This window comes from Vigna umbellata, chromosome 2, assembly GCF_029865625.1.
Source record: "Vigna umbellata cultivar VRB3 chromosome 2, Vumbellata_1.0, whole genome shotgun sequence".
Taxonomy (NCBI): Eukaryota; Viridiplantae; Streptophyta; class Magnoliopsida; order Fabales; family Fabaceae; genus Vigna; species Vigna umbellata.
Window position 1 is genome coordinate 1,738,873 of NC_142166.1, and position 20,772 is coordinate 1,759,644.

The 20,772-nt window shown below is 31.8% G+C and overlaps 1 protein-coding gene across 3 annotated transcripts; it reads left to right on the forward strand.

Annotated features, from left to right (window-relative positions):
- Nucleotides 1-1,157: 1,157 nt before the first annotated feature.
- LOC124823580 (phosphopantothenoylcysteine decarboxylase HAL3a) lies at nt 1,158-5,215 on the forward strand. 3 transcript variants are annotated; one of them, XM_047295812.2, is made up of 4 exons: nt 1,158-1,306; nt 2,617-3,022; nt 3,833-4,106; nt 4,761-5,215. In XM_047295812.2, exons 2-4 carry the CDS (start codon nt 2,690-2,692, stop codon nt 4,790-4,792), a joined length of 639 nt encoding a protein of 212 aa, XP_047151768.1. In that variant the 5' UTR covers nt 1,158-1,306; nt 2,617-2,689; the 3' UTR covers nt 4,793-5,215. The 3 variants fall into 3 exon arrangements, with proteins under 3 accessions (XP_047151768.1, XP_087962366.1, XP_087962365.1); XM_088106239.1 differs by lacking the exon at nt 1,158-1,306 and adding an exon at nt 1,496-1,697; XM_088106240.1 differs by lacking the exon at nt 4,761-5,215 and having other exon boundaries at nt 1,159-1,306; nt 3,833-4,536.
- Nucleotides 5,216-20,772: the final 15,557 nt, after the last annotated feature.

Below are 20,772 nucleotides of genomic sequence, written 5' to 3' on the forward strand. Positions count from 1 at the left end.
CAATCCACTTCATATCAGTCGAAAATATGCTCTTACTGAAGTAACGAAGGTTATCATAGGGGGACATGTCCATTTCGTCAATAGTTATTTATTAATCTTACCATTTTGTAATCCATTCACTAATTAATATTAATATTTCTTATAAATTTTGTTTTAGGTTTTTATTTTGTTTTTCGATTCAATAAATTATAATGACAATTTCTTTTTTGTGTAACACAATCAACAAAACTAAAATGTCAAGAACAAAAAAATATATTTCATTTAACACCAAAATGCCTTTGGTAATCGATTACAGCATAGTTGTAATCGATTATCAGAGAGTTTATGCCCATATAACATGCTGAGGTAAAGTTGTGTCCTCCCTACACGACTTTAACACGTTGTAATCGATTACAATGCTTGATAATCGATTACAACATCCTAAAGTCATTTTTGGATGTAGGACTTCAACCTGATCAATGGTATAGGATGAAATCGTGCAGGGGACACGACTTCTTCATTTAAAGTCGTATGACCCCTTGACTTATCTATTCTTATTATTGGTTGGAAAAATTTTTGCCTACAACAATAATTTTTCTTCTTCAAATTTGTCTAGTTTAGTAAAAAACCGATATGCTAATATAATTTGTGTAAAAATATTATATTACCATATCTTTTAATGTATCTCTCTGTTATAATTTTTAAAGTTATATCTACAATGGTCTCTTAAAAGTAGCAACTTTATGAATATAAAGTCTATCATTTCCCAAAAAAAATTGTATTAGTGGAATAAAATATGTTTTATTATTAATAGTGATAAGATATTTATCATTAAAAATATTATAATAAGAATTATATTAATATAAACCTAGATGAACAGTATAATGTTTGATTTTTATCTGTTAACTTCTAAAAAATCAATTGATATTTAAGGTAATATGAATAAGTGTGGCAAGTTATTTTAAAATTGTGATAATAAACATAAAGTTAATAGAAACAAACAAACATGTTTCGATAAATTACTCCATAAAAATAAAAAATTTAATAGTACAAAATAAGAAGAAAAACAAAATAAATTGATCATATAAAAGAGGTCTATATTCAAAAAAATTAATCACCATGACTTGGTAAAAAAAATAATTTCTGATCCATTTCCTTTTTGAAAAGAATTATATCTTACTGTGTGTGAGTTCCGCAGCGGGATCTGTTTTTGAATGCTGACAGCGCAAACACTAACAGGAAACACGGATTGTGTTGTCGGCGTCAGTTGGTTGCGAGGTTGTTCTGTTGTGTTGTGTTGTCAGGGAAATCACCCTCATTCGGTTAGGTTAGTTCCACTTCTTCTCTTTGATCTCACTTTCACTCTTTGTTCTGTTCATCTTTCTTTTTCGTTGTTTATATTTTCTTCATTTTTCATCATCCCATCATATATTTTTTTTTCAACAAATAGTAGATCGAATCTATGGTGAGGTTTCCTGGGAATAGAAATTGTGGGTTGTACTTTCCCTGGAACTGGTTTTAAAACATGTTTGTTTCAATTTAGGATTCAGTTCGACACTACTGTTCCTCTTTCTTCTCCAAATTCATCCGAATTCACTGTTCAAATTAGGCCTCTTTGTAGAATCTGCTTTGTTCTATTTTAATGATTTGTGATTATTAAAGCAGGAAATCTCTCTCTCTAGGGTTCTTGTTTTGGGGGAAGGGAATGCATTATGTAGGTAATTATGAATTTGTATTGCTGAACTCTGATGTGTTGGATTATCTGTACCTGTTAATGTATATTATAATTTAAAGTAAGATTAAATGGAACAAAGGGAAAAGGTTAAATTTTTTATATTTCCATTCAATCATGATGTTCATGAATTGTAAATTGTTGATTTTAATAATAATGGTTTAATTACATGTTTGGTTTCTCTGACTCCAATATTAAAAAAAAAAATCGTTTTTGTTTAGACACCTGCAATTTTTAATCACTTTTAGTCTTTTTTTTTTTCTAGGAACTAAAAATTATATGAATAACGACTAAAAATAATTATAAATAAGTGGTAAAGTTTTAATTACTATAGGAACAATATTGGGGTGATCTATAATGTAGGTTGATTTTTAATTGTTTTAAGGGTAAGAAGTTAGTCTTACCATTTCTTAGAATTAAATTCTTTTTCTTAACATATGTAGGATACTGACCTTTGCTTCTGATATAATATATTTCTTTCCAAGGGAAGCACCAAAGCAAAATAATCAAATTTCTTAGTGAGTTAAAATTAACCAATTCACCTCAGATTTTAGAGAGATTGGGTTAAGAGCTTCTGGAAAAGTTGAAGAGCATAAATTAATTTTAGCTTATGAGAGAAACTTAATTCAGTTTACCTTTCTTTTCTTTTCAATATGTATTTATAGAAAAAATCGTCATAAAGGCTTTATCTTAACAGGAATATAGTACTTTTAGGTACATGTTCTCATTGGTGTTAAGCTAGCTGTGTATGGCTATGGTTAGACTTAGCTTTAGATGCATGTATATTTGAGTTTTAGTTCAATAACTAAGGATTTTTTTCCTTTTTTCCCTTTGCACCAATGTGATTCAAGTATTTAGTAACTATAAACTGTCATCTAAAGGGGTTTTAGTTTACCAATTTGAAGGTTTTTAATGAGTGAGCTGAAACTCGTGTTTGAAAACATGGAAATTTAAGATCATTGTGGAAGGTTCTGGGTGATGGCTGTAAGTGCTGAGGGAGAGACTATGGCTGTGGATGCTGCACCAAGGAGGCCCCGAATTCTGCTTGCTGCTAGTGGGAGTGTTGCTGCTGTCAAATTTGCAAATCTGTGTCATTGTTTCTCTGAATGGGCAGATGTAAGAGCAGTTGCCACAAATGCATCTTTGCATTTCATTGATAGAGCTTCAATGCCAAAGGATGTAACTTTATACACTGATGACAATGAATGGTCTAGTTGGATGAAACTTGGTGATAATGTGCTTCACATTGAGCTTCGCAAATGGGCTGATATCATGGTTATTGCTCCATTATCAGCAAACACCCTTGGCAAGGTAAACAACTAAAGTTCTTATTGAATAAATGCTTTGGTTGTTTCTATAATTGAAAAGAAAATGTGATTACACTGTTCTCAGAAAAGTTATAACTTATAAACTGTTTTCAAAAGCTACCCTGCATAATTACTAAGGGTTAAATATGTTTTTAGTCCTTTAACTTGAACCTGACATTAGAATTAGTACCTATTCCAAAATTTGATACATTTTGATGTCCATACTTTAAAAATGAATGAGTACAGTCCTTTTAACTTGATGACATTGATTTTTTTGGGATTTGTTAAACAATGTTCCATATTGACAAAACAGTGTAAACAACTCAAACATCGTACTAAAATGTGTTGGATACATCAAAAAAATATAACGCAGTTGATTAAAAAGACTATATTCATTCAACTTTAAAGTTTGAAGACCAAAATGTATTAAAGTTTGAGGAATAATGACGAATTCCAATTTCACGTCCAAGCTTAGGAACTAAAAACATATTTAATCCAATTACTAATATAAGTTATTTCATTTTCTCTCGTAGACATTTGCACAAGTGCTTATGTCATAAGATAAAGCCTAAATAAGTTGTAAATAAGTTCTTATAAGCATATCTTTAGTATACAAAATGGTGGTATAGCTTATATTTCTCCACAATAGATTAAACAAACTAGCATGTCTATGACATACCTATTCTTACACAGTGTAGGCAAGTTCAACCAATGATGTGTTTTTCTGTCCATCTTTTGGTGTTCAGTTTTGTGTGTACATCTTTTATAGGGTTCAGATGAGTTTCTGTTAAAGTAAGTTGAATATATGTTGTAGATTGCTGGAGGGTTGTGTGACAATCTACTGACATGCATTGTGCGAGCCTGGGACTACAGCAAGCCATTTTTTGTTGCACCAGCCATGAACACTCTTATGTGGAACAATCCTTTCACCGAGCGGCATCTCATCGCCATTGATGAGCTTGGAATTTCTCTCATCCCACCTGTTACAAAGAGGTTAGCTTGTGGAGATTATGGCAATGGTGCCATGGCTGAACCCTCTACCATTTACTCAACTGTAAGGCTCTTCTATGAGTCAAAGGCTCAGCAAGGTAATGGTGATATCTGACAGTGTTGACAATTGGAAACAAGTATGAATGCCTTCCTAGGACATGTCTTGGCCCCTTGTTTTATTGCATTTGTATTTCTCTTACATCTAGTCTGATCATAGGTTGTGTGTATTATTTAGGACAAAACTTAGATGTTGATCTTTCGCTGCTTTTTAATGTTGTTCTCCAATTAGAAACAGAGTCTCATCTCAGTAATTTGGAAAGAAAAAAAGCTTACATCAAGTGTCAACATAGTTTATTGAGATAAATTTCCAATTCTGGTTAGAGAACAACATCAAATGCACATGAAAAACTGTATCAGAGTTTTGTCGTATTTTTTAATGCAAAGGGGTTGTGCTGCAGATTCCTTTATGTATCAACATTGATGCATGTGCATCTCCTTAATCAGAGGACCATGAAATGAACTTCTTTATGCAGAAAAAAAATCAGAACATTTTATGCAGATAATGTCCTTTTGATTGCACATAATGCCAACCTTTTAATAACCAATGAGTTAGCATGAAATGTAACATCTATAAAAATCCTCTGCAGTTGTTTTTAAACCTAAACCCTAAATCTTTAAAATATTAAGTTCATATTACAAAGAATAATAAATAACAGTGGTATTAATAAAAAAACGTTGAATTCATGCACCAGGTTCAGTTTATATTTGGCCCTCTCGAAAATAGAGTGGCATAGCAGGAACAAAGCAGAGGAACCTGAGAAGTTGTGGGATTCAAATAGCAGAGTGGTTTTTCAATAGCAATTATTGAAATTTCCCAAATGGGTAAAATATTTATTCTTGGAACATCATTGTTTGAGTTTTTTGGGTAAAATATTTTGCAAAATGTTATGTTTGTTTTCATCTTTATACTCACATTAGGTAAAATGATGATATGTCAAGGTGTGCTAGTTTATCAATTTTAATCAAACACAATATGCCACCAAATCTGGTAGCTTGTGATGAGATTGAATCTGACCTATTTAAAGGGGTTGTCCAATTTAAGAAAACTAGGGTTTAATTTTTTTTATAAAAGATTATTGATGTAATTAATTATTACTTCTAAACAGTTCATACTATCTTAATTGCATGAATGATTCTTTTTATAGAATTATAATGTTAATTGAAAACAATGTTTATATTAATTGAAAAAAAAACATTGATGTTGATATTTGGAATACAATCAAAAAGAAAATGTTCATGTTAATTGATCGAGAAATCAATTTTGTTTGCATTGCATCAATAGTTGCAATGCCATTTGTCTATGCATCATTCACACCTGAAGTCCCTCTCTTACACAATCACCACTCATTTTTAAATAACAATAATATTTATCACACAAGCTAGAGAAAATTGTGTATCTACTATATAACTCTTTAAAAATTTTATATTTTTTTGTGTATGTATATAATTATTTTAAAATCGTAACTATGATTTATTATACACAAGTTTACCATTGATAGCTTATAAAATAAAGGGTTAAATATGTTTTTGGTCCCTTAACTTTCAGCGAAAATTGGAATTAGTCCCTCTTCAAAACTTTGGCCTAATTTAGTCCTCAAACTTTGAAAATGTGTGAATTTAGTCCTTTTAACTAAATTTTGTTAGGTTTATTTGATGTTTTAAGTGCGTTTCATGATAGCATTTGAGTTGTTTATTCCGTTTGACACATTTTTGCTTCAATGTTCACTGATAAATGTGTTTGAAACATCAAATAAAGTTAACAAAATTTGGTTAAAAGGACTAAATTCACACATTTATAAAGTTTGGGGACTAAATTAGTCTAAAGTTTTGAAGAGGGACTAATTTCAATTTTCGCTGAAAGTTAAGGGACCAAAAACATATTTAACCCTAAAATAAATAGATAAAAACCTCAGAAAGACTAAACATACATCCATGCATCATTCATTTTATTTTATCATTACTCACAAGCTAATTTGTTGAGATTACTTTATAAAGCTGAATCTAAGGATCCTCAAAAAACTGAGTTTAAGGAATTAATAGCGGACAAAAAGTTGTTAAAAAATGTTCATAACACTTTCATATTTTTAATGTACTAAACTTATTTTTCAATGTTTTTTCTTTTAATTAAATAAAATCAATATGATGTTAGCATTTTTTTTAAAAAAAATTATGTCAAACAAGTTTTGTAATAATTTTAAAAAATGTAATCGTTTTTTAAAAACAAATGAAAATTCTGTAATAATTTTCTTTTATAAAAGGAAGATTTTTTTTGTAAACTAAGAAATAATTATAATTAGTTTTTTATGTATATAATTATTTTATTTATTTATAATTAAATTACATTATATTTAATTAGCCTCATTTTTAATTTAAATAATAAAAGTTTTCATTGAAATATAAGATCAATTATATAAAGGGAGTTTGAATACATTTAAAACAGAATCAAAATACTTTCGAAACAAAGTTTAAAGAGATAATCAAGAATAAATTAAAACGTTCGATAAATAATAACAATTCACATACAAATGCACCTTCTATTATCTCCGTCTAATACTTGCTTTACACGAAATAATTTATGCTAAACAAATCAAAATTCTCTTGTTTATCATTGTTAAAATATGCACATGAATGACATGATTGAAAAATCAACACTCACATCTTATTGTTGTCACTGTAAAATAATTTTAATAGATGATGAAAACATATATATTATTGTATATATTTCTTGTTCTTTTGTCAACTTATATCAACGAAAATTTTGCTGTAACTCTTATTTTATAATAACAAGTAAAAAAATTATCGTGATTCGTCATTCATAAAGAAATTAAGTTTCAAGTCATATATTTTAATGATTATGATTTATTTTGATGGTGCACAATGAGACTCCTTTTTAGCTTAAGTAACAATGATGGAGCCTTTTATCGTATAACTTGTTGTGGTACTTGCTCAATTGCCTTAATCTTAATAATAATTGTGTTGTGAAATGAATCTTCTCTTTGTTAAGAATTTTGATAGTAATATATTAGTGAAATCTAATTTTTTGACTGATATATCTTCTTTAAAGGATGTTATTTTCATTGTCAATAGTGTGTGATTCCAACAATTAGATTCAATTCATAGTAGTTTAACAATAGTTTCTATTAGTTTAACATATAAGGAATAAGAATTGCAAAACGGGTTAGACCTATCTATTTTGACTTATTTCACTTTTGGTTTATCAAAAAATAATTAGCCACCTAAAAACTTGCCAAAGTATATTTAATTATATAAATATTTTCTAAACTTTGAATTGATTAATTTATATTTTTAATTGAATAAATTAAAGATCAAATCTTAATTTATAAGTATTAATGATTTAAGTTATAATAATATTATATATTTATATATTTATAAAAAATAATTTAATCTTTTTAATTATTTTAATTTTAATTTTTAATTTAAAAATTAAAATAAAAATAGAAAACAATAAGTGGGTCAGGACAAGCTAGTCTACCTTTTGGTCCACCAATTTTACGAGGGCTAAATCTTGTTTTAATAGTCCGATTTGGCATAACCTAGAAGATATTTTCATTATTAAATTAAATCAATTAATAATTAGTTCTCTTCGAATTTTTTTTTAGACAATAAATGTGTACACGTTCCATGGTTTTAATAATGCATGTGTATGTACATTCCGTATTGAATGTTTATACTTTGGTTTAAACCTTTCCTTGGTCCTCATTTTTGTATGAAAATCTCAGTTTGGTCATCATTTTTTCATCTGTCTCAATTGGGTCATATTTTTTTGTAAAAATGAACACATTTTACCCTAACCGTTAAATTGTAACAAACGGCGTTAGTTGGTGCTGACGTGTTACATAATTAATACGTTGATGTCAAAATATTTTATTACGTGAAATTTTTATTTAATTTGAGAGATTATGACATGGCAACCTTTGGTCGTTCTCTTCTTCTTTGTTTTGATCTTTTATCTGGGGCAAGGAAAATGCTCGCGATGGCGCAACCAAATGGCATTTACGGTGGCTCGTGGCGGCGTGAGAAATAATTTACTAGGGCTTAGATTTTGTATCTCCTTTCTTGAGCGTCAGAGATTTTTCCCCTTTCTAGAAGACCAAAGACTGCATCTTGTGAGTGAAAAACCTGTTTGCATCGGTGGAAAGCAATGGCTGGTATCTACGCCTTATCAGAATCAAGCTCCTCTTCCAAAATGAATCAGGTGAGCATCCGAGAAAGCCCCATCTCCCAATTAAGGGACAACCCCAAAATGGGGATTTCAACGTAGGATTATTGTTAAGGTAGCCATGGATACGCTATCTTTTTAATTGATATGGGAAAGGAAATTGATCTGGGATAAGGTTTCTTTTAGGAATTAACTTTATTAATTAAATTTGAAATCCTAATTGAATAATTAGGATGAAACCCCCCCCCCCCCCCTCTGTCTTCTCTAATGGAGTTCTGCACACTTCCAATTAGGGTTCTTTCTCTCGCTGACTGTCAATTTGAATTGGTTTCGAACCACGAGTTCACTGCCTTGCGGATTTTGATTGGTTGCGAGTTTCCAATTCTCGTTTTTGGTGTGCTAAACTGTGAGCATTGTTTTTGAATTGGGGGATTTTCGTGTTTCGGTTGGGTTGGGTGTGCGAATGCATTATGCTACGTGTTTTGTAGATGGATTGTGTGGAATTTCGAAATGGTTGAGAGTTTCAGTTGTTCTATTGTAAATGGTGGAGTTTTTTTTTTCTGTTTAGGTGATTTTTCTTATGTGTATGCTTTCTTTATTAACTGCTGCAGGGGTTTCAGGTTGTGTATCTGCAACTGAATCGAGAAGAATGTCATTTTTTTGGTCTGTGATTGTGTTGTAGATGGTAGGTGGCGCCGATGGAGCAACAATGGGGGAGGAAGCAGAGGGGGAGGGAGGAGAAGATCTGGTTCTAGTCAAAACATCACCACGTGGCCTTTCAAATCACCATTGTTTATTTAATTAAAACACTCCACGTAAACGAAGAACAAACGTCAACACATTCTCTCTGCACCACGTGTCTTTAATTTAACGCCGTTTGTTACAATTTAACGGTTAGGATAAAATGTGTTCATTTTTACAAAAAATATGACCCAATTGAGACAGATGAAAAATGATGATCAAACTGAGATTTTCATACAAAAATGAGGACCAAGAGAGGGTTTAAACCTTATACTTTTATTATACTTTGTGTTGTGTTTGTCAGCTGTTTTTATTTTAAGTTTCGTGTGATTTAATTTTTCTTATTTTTACATATTGGTTTGCGTAAGTTCAGTTTAACTTTACATGGTTTTATGTTTTTCTTTTCCATTTAACTTAATCTTTTATAAGTAATTCTTTTATTCTAATTATTTTAAAAATACTTATTTATTTGTAATTTGTTACCAACGATGTTATATTTTATTTATTTCCATTAAAATTATTTTAATTTTAAGTACATCTTTATTTATGTCTATACATTTGTACTTTTAACAAAGAGAATAATAAACTTCAGTGTGAAAAAGTTTCAATATGTTATCATGCCAACAAAAAACTCTTTTAATAATAATTGCAGCATCTAGTTTTTTTTTCTAAAATAAAAATAATATAATCTATTTATTTATTTAGATTAACTAAAATTATTTAATTAGATTTAAAAAATAAACTAAAATTGTGTTGTTGAAGAGAGGAGAAAAAAGAAAGTTAATTGTAACTTGTGTTTTATCTTTATATGCGAACGTAGAAAAGAATTTAAACAGTCGTGGTGGTTTTAACGAGATGATATTATAATATTTTAATAATAAAATATTCAAATTATAAAACAGATTCTAATAATATTATAATATTCTAACAATAAAATATTCAAATTATAAAATAGATTCTAATAATTGACGTTCATTTTTATACAATTATTATTTATCTAAAAACTTATTTTAAATTTTCTGTTTTTTCTTTCTAGGATATTGATCTTATCTTTTTCTTGTTGGAGTTCTTGAAGGAGAATTGTGACGAGGAATTATACGCCCTCATTCGATCAAAGAGTCAAACAAAGTTTGTTTTTAAAATACTCCAATTTTTGTAAAATTATTGAACAAATTATATTTTTGGATCAATTAATTAGCAAATTTCAGTTTGACTTTATTTTCAAGTTATAATAAAGGTTAAATTTTGGAAACATAGACATTAGCCTTTATGAATTTAATTATTTTGATCAAATGCACAAGTCAAGTTTCAATGCAGATAAATTAGGATTTTATCCCTTATATCTTAGTAAGAGTGATTTTCCTAGGTTCTTGAGTGATTCAAGAATCCTTGACTAGATCAAAGGACTTTCCATCCTTTGTGTGTTTGCCTCCTGTGGAAGAGTGATTCTTTCCTTTTATTTTTATCTTTGTTTCTTTGTTTTTAATTCTTCTTCTAGATTATAGCATCTCAATCTCTGTCCAGTTTAATCTCATATTCATAACTTTCGTTCTACATATCCAAATAGATAGAATTGGTAAGTGGGGTTTGAGTTGCATAATCCTGCAGATTTTCATTCTACAGATTATGCAGACTCGTTGAGCGAATAGATTCGCACAGCGAGTCACACCTGACAACTTGCTCTCGGTCAGGGCATTCACACAGCGAACTGGTGCACTATGCAAATGGTTTGAGAGATTTGCTCTCTGTTTGATGATCCGCATGACGAATCGGGGTGTTATGCGACTGGTTGGGGGTCTAGGACTACTACCATTTTTTATTCGAATAGCGAAGGGGTGCACTCAACGAGTGTTTGAGAGGTATGGACCACTGTCTAGACTTTCGCATAGTGAGTTGAAGGCGCTATGCGAGTGGGTGAAGTATGGTATCATTGAAAGTTTATTCGCACAGCGAGATGGGTTACTGTGTGAGCAGTCTCTATATTCGCTATGCGAGAGTGTGCATTGAGCGAATGGTCTAAGTTTAGTTCACTCTTTTCATCCTTGCTTTAATATGATTTAAATGAAGTTCTAGCCTAAGTATGAAGTATGTATGATCATGTATTATAGTAATTGGTTGTTCATGTCTTGAGTTAAGTTTTAAAGTGAAAGTATGGTTGATGGACGTAATTCCATGATCCTCACGGGGAGGTTACATGGTGGTGCCCTGTGTAAGTTTAAAATGATTGCAGGAAGCTCAGTCTTGGGGGTTATTCTGAAACTCCAATGGTCTTTCACTCTCATGTAGAGAAGATTGATCCATGTCGTGAGGAGTAACAGGAGGTCCTAGTCTTGGGTGCTTCCAGTATGATCCAAGGTGAGTGATAACGGACTAACCTCGTGAGTGTGGTAGAGTGAAATCCATTGGCAATGGCTTTGCAAAGTAGTAGAGGCCACCACGAGTGCACGACCCGCCATAACTTGGCAATCATTCTAAGTCCGAACGGTCAAAGTCACTGTAGCGTCTTGCATCAAGTATTTTATGTTGGAAATGTCTATGTATGATTGTACGAATATAGTTGATAAATATAATTGTTTTATTTTATTTAAACTAGCTTACCCTTTCTTTTCTGTGGTTTGTCTTTGTTTGTTGTTTCTCTTTTGCAATGATCACTTTAATGGTGTGAGCTTAGGGATAAAATCTTGTAGTTGTTTCAGCGGGAAATTGGGAGTGACGCTTGCATAGTAGGTTCTACTCTTATTCTTCAGGTGAAGAATTTTATTCTTTGAAAGATATGTAGTTATGTTCTATCATTATTAATGTAAGGTTCATTTTAGTAGTTTATATTACTAAGATTGGATGTTACATTAATGGTAGGACCTATGGATTGTGGGTTTTCATGTCTTCCTTGTGAAGAATTGAGTCTAAATGGTATGATTTACCATTTCCTCCCAGTGTAGACAATATAGTTATGTATCTAACTGAAAGTTTTAAGAACAGAAAACGTCTTGATAGAAGTAATGAGGGTGCACACTCATGAATTTTACCAGAGATGATTGTCCTTTCTTAATTCTGAAGGTTTGAGAAAAAGAAAGGGTTGTGATTCTAGTGTTGTTGTCGACAGTCGTTCTTGTCTTGTTCTTGCCTTTGTGGTAGTGTATTGTGCTCTATAGTGGTAGAGGAATGCAGATTCAAGGACAACTTGACCTGTATACCTACTTTAGAATTGGTTTAGGCCTTTGAGACAAATTCTTGCCTCGAAGATAAGGAGTTAGAAGACCAACATTTAGGTTTCAAGGGATGAGTGAATACATTGAAGTTGATAAGGAATGTTTTTAGGTGAAGAAGTTTTTAAGAGTAAAGTCAGAAGATCAGATATCGTACGTTTCACAAGAAGAGTTAAGTTCAAAGGCTAGAATAAAAGGAGCTTTGGGTAAGCATGGGTGTAGCAAAGTTTAAGAAAATCAGTTTGGTTCAGTATATCAGTAACGACAGAGGTTAGAAGAAAGGAAAGCGTTGTTGAGCAACAGAGTAGCATTGGGTGAGATTGGTAACATGGGTCAGTGTGTATCAGCAATGGTTGATATCTAAATAAAAAAATGGTGGAAGGTTTGAATCTTGAGTTAAGAAAGGAATAGGAATTTTAAAGTGGACCAAAGGGAATCAATATCTAGAAAGGAAGTAGACGAAGAAGAGTTTGAGAAGCAGTTGTGTAAGACATAGAGCAGATTTAAGGAGAAATTAGTAGAAGGCAGAATTTCCAAGTTGAGAGAACATGAGGTCTTTGAAGAAGAATGAAGTATTGTAAGGATCTTAAGTTAAGTAAATAATTGGAAGGAGATAGTCAAGTTTTCTCAACAAGTGGATGATTCAGAGTCATGTTTAAAATGATGTTTCAAGATTTGTACTTCGCATAGAAGAAAGGTTTGACCATGGGCTGTGATGAAAGGTTTCAAGTGTTGAAGGAAGAAGTACATCAGAATGTTAGTTTGGTAGGACAAGGTAACATTAGGGAATTAAGAGCACGATGATTGAGGAAATGGGAAGAGAAAGGTCTCAAAACAGATAAAAAGGGGTTGTTTATAATATAAGTTGTTGAAGTGATTAGCGAGATGATCCGATTGAGTTGGGTTGATGGAGATCTTCAAGGATATGAGGATACAGATTGAGTTGAAGTTAACTTTCATCAGGAATGGTTTTGTGGTGGTGTTGAGTGACCGATTGAGTTTAATAAAGAGAGAAGAAGTTTTTGGATGTTGGGTTATAGAAGATAGTGAGACTGTGAAATTCAGAGCGAGTCAGAAAGTTTGCTTGAGGGGTGATGGTACTCTATGGTTCAGAGGTTCAGAGGCAAGCTTTGTGTTTCTGAAGTTCTGAGTTGAAGAGGTAATTCTTGAAGAAAGTTTGAGGGTATGTTGACAATGTTCGTTATGGTAGGGCTTTCATGAAGATTTCTTTGTTATGTGGCATTTGAAGAGGTTATCAAAGTGATTAAGTTGGAGGTTTATGTGAAGTAATTTCTTTGCAAATCTGAAGTTTGACATTATGAGAGAATGAGTTGTTTATAACCCTTGTTCTAAAGGAGTTTTAGTTTTTTCCAGAGGTGTTCCTTGTTTTGAGAGAAGGAAAGCAGTGGTGATGCATTAAGGGTGGATTAAGATATAGTTGAGAATTGGTGTTATGCGAATCAAGGAAGTTTGACAAATGTAAGTGAAGGAAAGATGAAGTTGGTTCTTTTATAAGATAGGAGTACGATCGCAAGGATGGTTTGATTGTGCTCCAATCTCCTTTCTAGTGGTTTTTTATTTTCAAGAGAAGTGTAGTGTTTTCAAGAAGAATAGTCAGTGGGTATACCTCAAGTATGAATCAACTTAGAAAATGAGGATAAGTGTGGAAGTGAAGAGTAAGTCTTTTGATGTAAGAGTTTTCGGTTGGCGTTCTGAAGCAGGCACTAAAATTTTCACATTAGAGTGGTGAGGTTAACTATTACATTGGTGTCTAAAGTAGAACCAAGGTTAATAGTTCATAATGGGATAGTTCTTGTTAAGAATAAGGAGTGCAAGATGCAAGTAGTGGATTGGTTAAAGCAGTGCTGTTTGGACTTAGTGTAATCATAGGGAGAACTACAAGGTTGAAGAATCTTAGAAGAGAAGTAGAGGGCAGGCTGGAATAGTCTAGTATAATTCTTAACAATCAGGAGTGGGTTCAAGCATGTACGTTTTCGAGGAGTAGAAATAATGTTGAGGTAATGGAATGAAAAGGTTAGTTCAAGAGAAGAGTTCTTAGGGTTTTGCAAGATCATAACAGTTTTGAAGAAGGTTCTTCAAGGTTGATTATTTTCTGGTTATAGTTGTCATGAAGGAAGTGTTCTTTTCAGTAAACTAGTGAGTAAGGAAGTATGAGGATCAGAGTAGCACAAGATAATGATGGGGATGTTCTTATCATTAAGAGGTGTGCATGAAGAGCTATCATAATCAGGTGTTGGTGGTTTGGGTGGTGATGTCAATATTTGAGAATGAGTTGAGAATGTGTAGTGATCTTTAAAAGTCAGAATTGAGTTCATCCATGTAGGAAATAGGTAAGAGTTAGAGAAGACAGAGTTATCCTACAGTTTCAAGTTGCAGCGTCAACCTTAAAGTGGGAAAGTATTAATGGGCGATGAACAGAGTAAGTGGTCAGGGGATCAAGGAGATGAGTTGAGTTATGGTTTCAAGTTATGGTGTCAATCTTGAGGTAAGGAAATGTTAACAAATGGTTTGAACAAAGAGGAGATTCAAGTTCTTGTTTTGGTAAGGATTGAGTAAGAGTTGGTTGAAGAGTATGAAGATTGGGGTCTGAAGTGAAGTTGTACAGTGATTTCATTAGTATAGTTGAAATGTTATAACTAGTGGGTTTCTCAAAATAGTTGAGAAAGTGCAGTTCAAACAATCCTAGTTGAGATGTATCATAAGTAGGCTTGGTACTGATCAAGCTAGTGATCTCAAGTCGAGGAGGATACAAATCTAGTATGATTGCCGACTAGTGGGTTAAGAAATGCATAAGGTTCAGGGTTAACAAAGTGAAGATGGGGTGCTAAAATTGTTGTTCTTGCTGCAATTGAAGAGAGTTCTACTTTGGTAATGGGATAACATAGTAGAAAACTATGTTACTCAAAAGTGGGGGATCAATATAACAATGTGAAGTCTTAAAAATGGATATGGATAAAGGTAGTCAAAAGCATAACAATTGGTAGTTAAATTAGAAGTTGTAGTGATCAGGTTAGTGGTATAGATGTTCTTAGAGGAAGCAAAAAAGTATCAGTCAAGGGTTAATCTGAAGTCCAGGCTAGCAGAGGTTTTAGAAGAAGATTTACAAGAAGTGGCAGAGGATAGATGAGGGGTTGGCAGTGTGGCAATCTCAATATGGTTGAATATGTGAAAGAAAGGTTCTTAAGAGTTGAGATTTAAGGGTTCAGATTTGTTTTGAGAATAATGGCTAGACCAATCTACACTATTGAACACTAGAGCATTTTAGCACAGAGGCAAGGTTTTCATGTTAGTAAGGTTGTTGGGGAGTAGTATCTTTGTCAAATTGGTAGTTGTAATAGAAAATGTGATGAGAGTAGGTTGTTCCTTCTATCTGATGAGTGAATTTTCGAGGACGAAAATTTTTCTTGTTGAGAAGAATGTGAAACCCCAGAAAATGGTATTTTAGAAGTGGTGGTAGTCTAAAAATAATGAGACTTGATTATTTTAATATTAAATGGTTTTATTATAAATAATTTTATTATAAACGAGTTTCATTATTTTAAAATGTACCATATCTCTAGAAACTACTTTTCTGGAGTTCTCTACCATCTCTCTGACCTTTCTCACTCTTGGATCATCTGTTCGACGATCAAGAAGTGCCTAGACAATCCTTGCGTCAAGGGCAACAATCTCTACCGATCAATTTCTTGTTTTGAGCCGGTAAGTTGTTTCCCCTTTTTCCTCCGTACGTTCATGGACTGTGATCATGCAACGATTTATGTTGCATGTATCTGGTTATTCTCCTCTTCAAATTCCAGCTCAATTAGGTACTAAGATGGATTTTCTATCACCAATTGGTAATTTGTAGGGTTTCCTAGAGTTACCTTGCGGTGCAAGCATCGATTGGAGTTTTCTAGAGTTGGGTTGTATATCTCAGAGGTAAGTGAAGCTGGGTTTGTTTTAAATTAAAGATTGATAGTATATGCATGATGAATTTGTGAATATTGAGTTGGTTGAACTGAAATTGATTTTAAAATATATGTGAAGTGTAACTTGAATGTGATAATGTGCAAATTTATGATCTGTGTAATTAAGTATGTTTGGATGTTGTATGATCTGTAAGTGGGGGTATGAAAGGTTTAAAATCTGTTAGGAAGGTGTTTAGTTGAAATTGAAGTGATCTATAATTGTTGTAGGTCATTGGTGAGGAAGTGGGGTAGTGAAAATAAGAACTAGAGGTTAGATGCTCAATTGGTCTGTAGGGACAGTTTGGGTAAGTCAAATGTGACTTGTTTGAGTCATCAAAATGGTCAAAAACAGGTTCAAAGTGGTAGATTGTGATTTGGGTCCCTAAGTTGATAAATTTGATGTTTTAGAGTAGGAATTGATCCATAAACAATTTAGATTGATGTTAGGGAGGTTTAGAATCACTTAGTCAGGTCTAATTAAGTATATAACATAACCTAGGAGTGTTAGAAGTTGGGAAAAATAGATACAATTGGTAAGTGGGGTTTGAGTTGCATAATTCTGCAGATTTTCGTTCTACAAATTATGCAGACTCGCTGAGCGAATAGATTTGCACAGCGAGTCGCACCTGACAAGATGCTCTCTACCAGGGCATTCGCACAGCGAACTGGTGAACTATGTGAATGGTTTGAGAGATTTGCTCTCTATCTGATGATCTGCATGGCGAATCGGGGCGCTATGTGACTGGTTGGGGGTCTAGGACTACTACCATTTTTTATTCAAATAGCGAAGGGGTGCGCTCAACGAGTGTTTGAGAGGTATGAACCACTGTCTAGACTTTCGCATAGCGAGTTGAAGGCGCTATGCGAGTGGGTGAAGTATGGTATCACTAGAAGTTTATTCGCACAGCGAGATGGGTCGCTGTGTGAGCAGTCTCTAGATTCGCTATGCGATAGTGTGCACTAAGCGAATGGTCTAAGTTTAGTTCACTATTTTCATCCTTGCTTTAATCTAATTTAAATGAAGTTCTAGCCTAAGTATGAAGTATGTATGATCATGTGTTATAGTAATTGGTTGTTCATGTCTTGAGTTAAGTTTTAAAGTGAAAGTATGGTTGATGGACGTAATTCCATGATCCTCACGGAGAGGTTACATGGTGGTGCCCTGTGTAAGTTTAAAATGATTGCAGGAAGCTCAGTCTTGGGGGTTATCCTGAAACTCCAATGGTCTTTCACTCTCATGTAAAGAAGATTGATCCATGTCGTGAGGAGTAGCAGGAGGTCCTAGTCTTGGGTGCTTCCAGTATGATCCAATGTGAGTGATAACGGACTAACTTCATGAGTGTGGTAGGGTGAAACTCATTGGCAATGACTTTGCAAAGTAGTTGAGGCCAACACGAGTGCACGACCTGCCATAACTTGGCAATCATTCTAAGTCCAGACGGTCAAAGTCAGTGTAGCGTCTTGCATCAAGTATTTTATGTTGGAAATGTCTATGTATGATTATATGAAATATAGTTGATAAAGATAATCGTCTTATTTTATTTAAACTAGCTTACCCTTAGTGGTCTATCTTTGTTTGTTGTTTCTCTTTTGCGATGATCACTTTAATGGTGTGAGCTTAGGGATAAAATCTTTTAATTGTTTCAGCGGGAAGTTAGGAGTGACACTTGTAGAGTAGGTTCTACTCTTATTCTTCAGGTGAAGAATTTTATTCTTCGAAAGATCTGTAGTTCTGTTATATCATTATTAATGTAAGGTTCATTTTAGTAGTTTATATTACTAAATTGGGATGTTACATTTTTTTCTCAATTTTTTACTAAATTTCAAAATTTCTTTCAAGGTTCTAACACTAAAGATCCTCCATCAACCCTTTTGTAAATGAGGTTCACATCAAATACCCTTTCTGATATAAAAATGTTATTTAATTTTAAGGGTAATTGGCTTTAGTAAAAAAAATATTAAACTTTTATGAACCTGGAAGGAATGAAATTAGTTATAATTGGGCTTCCAAATGCTTAGAGTATAAAGTAAAGAACTAAAAACCTGAAAAAATATACAAAAACATTACTTTGTTAGAATCCAAAAGTTAAGAAAAAAAAGTATCATATAAGCCTTTCACTTTCACAATAAAAAGAAAAGACAAGAAGAATATTGGTGGGTGACGATGAGAATGGGGATGATGAGATTGCGAGAAGGACTTAAGGGTAATAGAAAAGCAAACAACAGTGGCGATAACAACAAACAGTGGTGGTGGAATGCAAAATAATAAAAGGGTTGTGAATATTAGTGAACAAAAAAAATGGGAAATGGAGAAGTGGAACGTAAAAGGGAAGAGAGAGAAGAGTCGTTGCAAATAGTGGTGAATGAAGCTATTGCAAGCAGTGATGAACGAAGTAGAGGATGTTCGAAAATGTCATTGTAGAGATAGAATGGTGAGGATTTGGTAAATATTACGCCTAATTTTATCTAGACAAACTTTTGACTTCGATTTTATAAAGAATTGAAACCTAATGTTTGCAAATAAAATAAAAATATTAAAATCTATGATAATTTTGAATTTTTATTCAACTTTTTTGTTTTGGTTATTGGGAAAATGAAGTCCTATAGGTATATGATCTCAGTTCTCTACCAACCAAAGCCAAATTTCCTTTCTCAGATAAAATACTAAAATAAAATGATTGATAATTTGAAATTTTATTTAATTTTTTAAATTGAAGTCACAAAGTTATATGGTCTCAATTATCTACGCACAAAGCCAAATATCCTTTCTCAAATAATATATTTAAGTAAATGGTAAAAATTTTGAAAACTTTTGACACAACTATCAACCTCGATTTTCTAATAATCGAAACCAAATATCTTCTCTCAAATTAAATAATTAAAAAATAGCTAAAGTTTTGAAAATTTTATACAAATAACTAAATCCAAAAGTTTTGAAAATAGCTAAAAAGAATTTTTGACAAATTTTTGAAAATTGTCACCATATTTTTATATATTTTATTTTCTTCAAAACCAAACATATTACCCAAACTAAAAAGTTAAATCTAAAGTAGTGATGATTAATGTAAGCAGAGGAACCTATATGTGAAAGCGAGAAATAGATGATAAGACGGATGATTCCCGTGAGTCTTGGATATTTTGTTTAAGATGTATATGTAGCAGTGGTTTGGTGTATTAGTCCAAGTGCTGTAAACAAACTATTTCTTTTTAAAAACTATGTGAATATCAACTCTAACTTCACATGATAATACAATCCGAAATATTATTTTTATATCCAACTAAGATAATAAATGGATAAGAGGAAATAATAAAACATGGATAGAGAATTTACACTTTTATTTGTGTAGATGTTTATATATATAAACCATAAACAATAGAAATTAAAATTATGTAATTTTTTAAAACTGTACAAGATCTATATGAAACAAAAGAAAGCTTTAGCTCAAAATAACAAAAAGAAGTACCAAATGGTTATTTGAGGATGAAGCAAATGGTTTGAAAAGTAGAGAAAATGTAGTAACCTAAAATATAGGGACTATGATTCCTTGTCTTTTGGAAAGTAGGACCCAAAATGCGACTAAGGAATATCATATTCTCATTCTCATTCATCATCCAGCTAACACTAAGCTGGATATTTTTCTAATTTAAATAAATAAATTAATAAGACAAACAAAATCCACATAAACTTTTCACGATAATAAAACACACCATAAACTATTTTAAAATGCATAGTCTCTTTTCATTATGCACCTTAATAGTTAAGCAATTGGGGGCATGACATGATATTGTGCTTATCTTAGTCGAATTTTCCTCTCAAACAACACAATTCGATTTAAAAATTATCCAAATAATATATTATGTTAAATATTTACATAAATCTAGTGAGTTTTTTAATCAGACCAGATATTATATTCTAAGCTATTATGTAATTTTCTGCAATATCTTTTTCTGTTCAAAGATCTCTTCCTTCTTTTAAATGAAAAAGAAAAAGAAATTAAGAAGTCTAGTTTAAAATTCCATTTAAAGAAAAATCAAATTTTAACTTATTTTTTAATTTTTTTTCAAACACAATTCGGAATTCAACTTTTTAGAATTAAAATTATAACTTTCTATCTTGAAAATAGAATAAACCGTATTATGTATTTAAATATTTCACACAATATACTATTCAAATACTTTTTAGATTTATATATATTGTGTGTGAGAAAACCTATCATCTTAGCCAAAAATATATTAAAAGTACACAACCTTATTGTATAGAAGGAGTTTGAAAATTGAATTTTAAATTTTAAATTTGCAAACAATGCATTTTGTACAAAATCTAATAAAAAAATTCAGAAATATAGATTAGGGATAATTTATACATATTTTTATTTATTTATTAAAACACTTTTTAGGAGAAAACGTATTGGAATTTTTTTAACTCTAAAAGTATAGTAACTGGTATTTTGAATTTGATAATCCTGACAATATAGATCAATTTAAGAGTAGAACATTAATATTGAAAAGAATAATCTAGACCATTTAATTCTCATTTATACATCTAAATATGCCATACACCTTTTCAACTAAAATTCTGATGATCATTAAAATATATATGATAATTTGA

Bases quoted from the DNA above. Each gene is read 5' to 3' on its own strand.
- LOC124823580 (XM_047295812.2), top strand. From the start codon at position 2,690: ATGGCTGTAAGTGCTGAGGGAGAGACTATGGCTGTGGATGCTGCACCA. The intron at 3,023-3,832 runs GTAAACAACTAA...TATATGTTGTAG, and splicing joins CAGCAAACACCCTTGGCAAG to ATTGCTGGAGGGTTGTGTGA. The intron at 4,107-4,760 runs GTAATGGTGATA...TTCATGCACCAG, and splicing joins TGAGTCAAAGGCTCAGCAAG to GTTCAGTTTATATTTGGCCC.